The 8,411-nt window shown below is 40.8% G+C and overlaps 1 protein-coding gene across 1 annotated transcript in view; it reads right to left on the bottom strand.

Moving 5' to 3' along the window:
- Positions 1–1,899: 1,899 nt before the first annotated feature.
- cavin1b (caveolae associated protein 1b) overlaps positions 1,900–8,411 on the bottom strand; it is a 33,734-nt gene continuing 27,222 nt past the window's right edge. The window contains exon 2 of the mRNA XM_074619856.1: positions 1,900–3,831. Coding sequence (XP_074475957.1) covers positions 3,004–3,831 — 828 coding nt within the window. The 3' untranslated portion in view covers positions 1,900–3,003. The remainder of the gene's footprint in view (positions 3,832–8,411) is intronic.

Here is an 8,411-nt window from a genome sequence, read left to right as displayed (position 1 = left end):
CATTCAATAAAACACAGAAACTGTGAACCAAATAGCTTTTATTAATTAAATCATTAGTGGTTAAGCAATGAAACATTATACAGAAATCAGTAACCAACGAAACAAAAGCAAGGAAACAGTTACGTGTGAACTACATTTTATGTTCCATTGACATATAGGCCTCAGCACATCTGCATGTTGTTACTGCTCTGACAGACATGGCGTTGTTAATCCACTTTGAAGGGGCTGAGCAATCAACCACACACAATTCTCTTGTATCAAAAAGCTAAAATATTTTATTAATCTGTCATTACATATGAGAGTGTCGATGTCATTTGTTGCACTGTGAAATCTGTGCAAACATCAGAATGATTTGGCACGAGAAAGCTGCTCTAAATACAGAAGACGTGCAGGCGGCAGACGGTAAATAAAATCAAAATGCATTATGATCTGCATTGGCAGTGATTCACATTATGTACAAATAAAAAACACACAAATAAAGCTGTGATGTGTCATAATGTGAACTTTGACAGTTCAAATACTGTGGCGATGTGGTAAACTTTGGCAACAATTATATAAAACTCTATGTTCTCTGTCTGCCTCTGTGTTAGCCCTTTGATAGACTGTTGACCTGACTTCAGCCCAAAGTATGCTGGGATAGGTTCGAGCCCCTGCTGCCCTGACCAGGATTAGTGCATAGGTGGATGTCAATTTATTCTGAATGAGCTAGAAAATGTATTAATTAATTCTTGATTTAATTTTCAAAAAAAACACCAGTAGTGGTGAATATATCAAACACATTCATAAACCTTATTACAAATATGTAAAGGGGCTGCACAGTGGTGCTCCGGGTCCTCCGGGTTCCCCGCTTTCCTCTGTAAATTGTCCCATAGGTGTGAATGTGAGCGTGTTGTCTGTCTCTATGTGTCAGCCCTGTGATAGTCTGGCGACCTGTCCAGGGTGTACCCCGCCTTCATCCCCGTGACCCTGATAATGGTTGCAGATAATGGATGGATGGACAGAAAAGGTAAATGAGGAGGAAACCTGTGTGGAAATATTGAATGAAATGTTTTGTTTGTCAAGAGAACACTTGGAGATCTGGTTGAATGCACTTTTAATCTGGAGCAGAGGAAATTATAAGTAAGTAAGTAAGTAAGTAAGTAGTGAGATGACTGGACACTAGGGGTCAGTGTCATACCGCAGCAATAACACACACTCTTATTTTGAAACTGTGAATAGACAGGTCCCGAGTGTACACCAGAGGTTACCAGAGGTTTGCGAGACTATAGCTGAAAGTATTGGTCCTTATCTCAGTTTTCTTTATGAAACACATCTTAGAATAGCACATAACACATTTTTAAGAAGAGAAAATAATTGAAGTGAATACCATCGGTGAGTGAAATGTAATGGGCCAATGGGTGAGCTGTCTCTGCCTTGCAGACCTTCATTTTCATAGGCACTGGTTATTCTTTGGCAGTAAAATGTTGCATAACAGTAAAGCATGCAACAAGAGTGTGCTAAAAACTACAACTATTAGGCTACATTCTGTCAGTAATGAAAAAAGGAAATGACATCGGCCAAGTGTAAATTGTGATCACATACAAAATCATACACAAATATTTAACCGTGAGCTCATCAAAACCTAGAAAATGACAACAGAATTTCTAAATAATGAGTAAATTAAGCAGAGATAAGATAACACGTCAGTATTTAAACAGCTGAACAACAAAGGGGGTGGAAGGAATACTTATGTATGTGTGGTAAGTAATACATATTAAGAATTTACGCATTTTAAGCACGAATATGTACTCAGTGTGTTTATGCATTATTTGGCCGTTGGGAATCTGCTACTCAACACTCCATGAGATCATTTTCTTTATGTTCAACAAATACTACTGACATTCAGTGGAGAGGAGATGATTCCTTTCCATGTGCTCATCCCACTAGCTGTGAGTTGTTGGGGTTTTGATTTAAAAAAAAAAAAAATGAAACAGGAAAGGAAATGCTGTCAAATAACACTTTCTTTCTACGGGAATGATGGTGGCCCGATTTCTTCATCATGTCAGTTCTGCGATTCTGCGCCTCCCTTCCCCAGCCAACAACAAAGTCATTTTCAATTTCCTCTTCCCACTTTCTTTTTTAATTTCATGGTCATCTGCACCATCCAAACTCAAATGGACTCTAAACAACCCATGAAGTGCTTTTGAAAATATGGGAAGATTTTCATTAAGCCCCTTTCTGACTTTATAAGCACAAATCCCAACCTGTAGTCAAATAAAGGTGAAATAAAAGTTGTTGATGATAATGAATGAATGATGATTTTGTTTTTGTTTATTAACAACTTGGGTCTTATTTTTTGTAGTTTTTGCCATCATTCCTATTGGTAATAATAACATTGTCTTGACCAAGTTAACTGCTGAGATCTAGCCGAGTAGACTGTTGTCAGGCTATTAAATAGGTGTTATCAGTCGCTATAAGCCCCATAGATGTGGGTCAATAGGGACCTACTACACTCAATAGTAGGTTTTTATCATTTAGTCAAATGGTCATTTTTATTTGCCTAAACCTAAAGAAGTTGTAGTTTTGTTGCCTAAACCTAAAGAAACCTTTTTATTTGTGTTGAAAACGTGACTTTTCATTCAGTTTTTTGCATGTTAGAACGTGTTGCTTTTAAGTTTCACTTTCACTTTTACAACGTAGTAGTAGTACTGACCCACATCTATGGTGCTTATAGCGACTGATAACGCCTATTTAACTGCTTTGTTAACCACCTGTCTGATCGTCTGACTGACCCGCCAAACTTGTAGTGATGATGCCGTGTTCCCAGATCTCAGCTATTACTTTTGAGTACAAAGTTATCATAACTGATAGGAATAATGGCCAAAATGATGAAAATAAGAACCAAGTTGTAATCAACCATAATTATTCTTTAGCAATCTTCCCAATCCCCACATTAATTCCTTTTTGTACAAAAGACCTCAGGGGGGTTTATGTTAGGGTCTTGGCAGATTCCTTATTCTTTATCTAGTCGCTGTCTCTATCTCTGTCTTCATTCTCCTGCAGAGCATCCTCTTCATCCTCCTCAACCTCTTCCTCATCCCCTCCTCCATTCATCATCTCCATCTCGACCTCCACTGCGCCCTCCTCGACCTCCCCGTCCACTCCACCGAAGGGATCGATGTCCTGGGACACCTCCACCATCTCGGTGCCTTGGACCACCTCGGCGGCACCCTCGCGGACTTTCTTGACATGGAAGGTGAAGGGGGGCACCTTGTACACAGCATTCATGGACCGGGCGTAAACAACGTGGTCTGGCGTGAAGGACTTCTTCACCTTATCACGGGATGTCTGCATCTTCTGCTTGTGCTCAGGGTTGACGGTCATCTGTGTTCCAAGCTTTCCCATCTTCTTCTCAATGTTATGACGTGTCTTCACCAGGTTGTCCTTGGTCTTCTGCCTGGTCTTTTGTAAATTATCCTTGGTTTTCTGCCTGGTCTTTTCCAGGTTGTCCTTGGTCATTTGTTTGGTCTTTTCCAGTTTCTCTTTAGTCTTCATTCTGGTCTTGTCCATCTTCTCCTTCGAGAAGACCGTCTTCAGATTTTGTACACGCTGCAGGCTGCTGCGCTTGATGCGCTCGGCGCGAGTCTCCTCGATGGCCTCCTCAATCACCACCCCCTCCTCATCTGACGAGAGGTCAATGTGGGGTTTGTCTGCCTTCTCTCCGTCTCCGCCCTCCTCCTCTTCCACAGTTTCCTTGAGCTCTAGCATGCTGCCTCCTCTGCTTCCTGACACAGACTCAGACACCTTCAAGGATTTCGAGATGCTGAGTTTTGAAGGAACCTTCACTTCATCCTGTGGAAAAGAGAACATAAAGAATGTTAATGCAATTAGTGTTGCTAATGTGATTTAGTGAAGGCAGCAAGAAGATAATCTTGCTGAAATTAAAGTTTAAACATGAAATTATGGTCCAGGATGGCCTATCAAATTTTAGGCAGAGAAACATATATCTTGTAGGCACCAAAAGGTAAAAACACAACGTATAAAAGGTTGAAGTAACTGGGAAAGTCTCGAGATATGAATCTGCAGCAACTCCAACAGCTAGCACATGCTGTAATTAATGCACATATTGTGTTTTAAGTTGATGAACTTGCACATGTATATATTCATGTGTGTCCATTTGTGCATTTTTTCCATTCTCTTTCAATGTCCACAGGTACGTACAGGCTAACTGTGGTGAGGAACATGACTCACCAGTCAGGGTTTGCTACACAATAGAGGCCAAGACCAAGTGGAATCTGTAACAAGACTCCAGGGTTCACACATTTATGTCATACCAGAGGGAGACATGACAGAGAAAAATGTCTCAGAGACAAAGGAATGGAAACGTGGAAATGGAAATAGGTTCTGGGTTTTTCTGGGAGTTGGGAGCAAAGTGTTGAAGAGTTACGTAACAAAACTGTACTCACTTTAATAAGAAAAAGCAGTATACCTCAAGTTTATTTTTTGAAGTTTACTTAAGTAAAGGTCAAGTATATATTTCCCAAGTATACTTTATTTAGTAAGTATACTAATATCAATGTACTAGTGGTATACTTATAAGTGTACAACTTTAATACTTCTTGGGACTAAATTGGCTCACTTTTTAGTTTATAAAAGTATACTTTTAAGTGTACTTTAAGTGTAAGAATAGTAAACGTTGAGTACACAACTAGTTTACATTTAAGTCTGATTTTTTACTGCAACTATACTATAAGTATACAGATAGTTTACTAGTTTTATACTTGTAAGTGTACTACTTCAATACTTCTTGGGGACTAAATAGGCCCACTTTTTAGTTTATAAAAGTATACTTTAAGTGTAAGTATTGTACTGATAGTTTACTAGTTTTAGCCCACTTTTTACTTTATGAAAGTGCACTTTAAAGTTCAATCTCAGTAAACTACTAGTTTAATAGTTTTTTATACTGCAAGTATATACTTGTAGCAGACTTTATAGTTTATGAAAGTGCATTTTGATGTATATTCAGTAAACTACTAGTTAAATAGTTTTTATATTACAGGTGTACTAACTTATACTTTTCTTAAGTATCTCTTGATCAAAAGATTAAGTACAAGTATAAGCCAAGTATACTTAGACTTTTCTGTATACTTGTCAGTGTGAGCCAAGTATACTCAAGTCTACTTTTGTTAAGTATATCTCTGATAAGTATTTAAAAAGTCATCTGAAAGCATACTCTCTTATTTTAAGTTTAAAAGAAGTATACTAATAGCACACTTGAATAAACCTCCTCTTGGTAAGGGTATGCATAGTACACACACAAACACACACACACACACACACACACACACACACAGACAGAAACACATTGGCTGGATGGAGAGGGGAGGAGAGAGCTCCACCATGTTCCCGTCAGGATCAAGGATAATTGAAGTTGTGTGGTATAATCGTGTTTCTCTCTGCAGGCTGACACATGCTCTGATTCTTCCAGATCTTTTATTCATCCAGAAACACCGTATTACCTGATTACAGATACGACTAACTACAGCAGGAGAGAGATGGTACGACAGTGAGACTTTGTTCTAGTTTATTTCTCCTGTAGTTTGTGGTAGATAACCCAATAACCCAAATAATGAAAGTATGTTGAGTGTGCGTGTGTGTGTATGTGTGTGTGTGTCTATATGCATTGTGTACTACAGATATGGAAACCAGAGGTACAGTAAAGTCACATGAAAGTCTCAAGCGTTAGCTCTATCCTGAGTCATATCCCAATGAAGAGAGGCGAGTCGGTAAGTGGAGACTAAGTCAAGTCCAAACCCTGAACTTTGTGTTTTGAGTTCTTTTTCCTTGTTACTGATAGAGAGTTCAATCATCCAATCCACCAAACAACTCAAAACAAGAGTCAATTCCAACAGGAGAATACACTGTTTACCATTGGCAGAGCATTTTGGCAAATTTTTCTTGGGCGCTACCCACATAATCAGCTGTGCTGCTCATCCCACAAATGCATGATCCTTACAAGTTGGACATCATTGTGAAGGTAAATAAACTGGCTTTCCAACCATGTAAAATACAATGACCATTAGCATTGTAACAACAGAGAAATAATCGACCAATAACAAATATCCAAACGTTTTTATATTATATTGTATATATTACAACTATTAAAGAAATGGAATGTAAATTAATTTGATCGTAAAAATTGTTAATATAACTGCACCCAGCGACAGCGACTCCAACCTCAGTTTTGACTGAGCATGACTCCGGAGGGGCTTGGTATTTGATGAGTTGGGAGTGAGACCGGGTTGTTCCTTTAGGGCCACCACCAAAAATGTCTACTTGTACTCCAAATTGAATTGGCAGAGTGGCGTGATTCTTAATGAACAGGTTCCCGTTCCCCAAAAGATGGACCCATTCCAATTTGGACACTCCATGAGCTTACTACTAGCCTAACCCACAGGACCCCACTTTCCACACAATATTTCCATGCAATTTTGCTCACAGCATGAGCAATTTGGATTTTAATGACTCCATGACTTTTCCCCCTCAGGACAGAGTAGCCCCACTACATGCAAGGCTCTAAGAATAGCAGTTCCATCGTTCTGGGTGTAATGAACCCTGCCTCTATAGGGCCCACTAGCTTGGCTTTGGTTGATGTTTAGTCTTGTTACATAAAAGTTTTACACCTCCTATACAGAACACCATGCACCAAACACAAGTAAGTATGAGCCCCTGACCCCGGCCCGCCCAGATAAAGCATTCCTGCACAGCATCACTTAATGCTCTTCTCCTTCTTCCATCGTCCATCCCTCCATTCCCCCTGGCCTTTCCATTTCCCATCAACCTTTTTCTTGACTTTCCGTGTCCGCATTGCAGATGAGGGAAGCCTTTCTTTCCCTTTCTCTTGCCTCATTCACCTCTTAAATACAATACTCCGACTTGTTAATGAAGGGATGGAAGGCGGTGTAAGGGGAGGGGGGGTTTTCCTCTTTCCATCACAGCATATCCTCGTCCAATTGGGCTCCTGAATGTCTGCATGAAGGCTAATACTGATTATTGTCTTTTCCTCTGCCTCTACACCGCCTCGATGATCAAAACAGGAACACAGTAGAGCCAGAACAAAGGACCACAAGGGAGAGGGGGGGGCAAGGTGTGGAAAGGGGAGATACTTCTCTGCTGTCGTATGAATCGAGTAATAGCACAAGTGGGATGGTGCTTCAGAGACTTGGAAAACCATCTGCTCAGCAGGAAGATGATAGCATCAAAGTGTTGGCTGGACGGTGGAGGTATGAGAGCTGAGGGGGACTGGGGGGGGGACTCCTGTCTATTGTGTTCTGTTGCAGTGTGATAGTGGTTTTATGAAGGTATTGTACTGCAGTATCTTGGGTAAACTTGACCTTGGATGAGGGATCTTGGCTTTCCTGAACAGCTGTGTTGACAGGCGGGGGCGCTGGAAAATACCTGCCTCGCTAAAAATTCATTACATCTTGTTTCGATCTCGAGGACAATGCAGTGGGTGTTGTTGTAAATCGCTTAAGCAATGTGTGGTCCAAGTCTCTCACACAACCTCACAGTTTATCACAAGAGCTCTCATTGGAGGTGGGTTGAATGTTTGCGTGCAGCTTTTTCTTGTGGGAAGATAGGCTATCATTTTCATCATTTCCAAGGAGTATAGAGTTTCCTGTTGTATCTTAAAGGAATATTTCAACAATATTAAAGTCCTAAATGGAAACAGGAAATTGCAAATGTAATGAAAATTGACTTTAATATATCTTGTGCACAAGTACACATTTTGCAAAGTTCATCCGGGACCATGAGTATACAAAGCTAACTGATGGTCCCGCTGTTGGCGAGGCATAGTGGGTAGCACTGACCCACGCTGTGGGGAATTTTTGTAAAGGTCAGTTGCACCCAGCCAGTTGAAACTAACTCACATGAGTGGCTCACATGATGGCCGGATTTGGGCCCTGATTGACCCCCCAATGCCAACTCCCTTTCTACCACTCTCGCTGGAGCCGATCCCAGCTGACATTTGGCGAAGGCGGGGTACACCATGGACAGGTCGCCAGCCTATCACTGGGCACATTTCCTCATAGACTTCTATACAACCAGACTTCTTTTAGAAACCAGAGGAGTCGACCCCTGCTGGCCAGTAGAGAGAATGCAAGTTTAAGGCACTTAAGCATTGGCTTCACTTTTCCTCTGACTTCCCATGAGGCACAGTGCACACAGCAGATACGCATGGCGGCTTCATTACATTCTATTTGTGTCAGCTGTACTTTAGTGGTTGACCAAATTACTAAAAATCAGTTTGACATGCAGTGAATATGGGACTTTTGGGGGTCTGGGGGTCGGGGGCCCATTAGGCAGTTACTGCTTCGCTCAGTAGGTAATCCAGCCTTGTTGTGTCACATGGATCTTATTGAGAATGAGGG

The sequence above is a fragment of the Sebastes fasciatus genome, chromosome 20 (genome assembly GCF_043250625.1).
Source record: "Sebastes fasciatus isolate fSebFas1 chromosome 20, fSebFas1.pri, whole genome shotgun sequence".
Lineage (NCBI taxonomy): Eukaryota > Metazoa > Chordata > Actinopteri > Perciformes > Sebastidae > Sebastes > Sebastes fasciatus.
The sequence above is the reverse complement of the archived record's forward strand: the minus strand, read 5'-3'. Positions and strand labels throughout refer to the sequence as shown.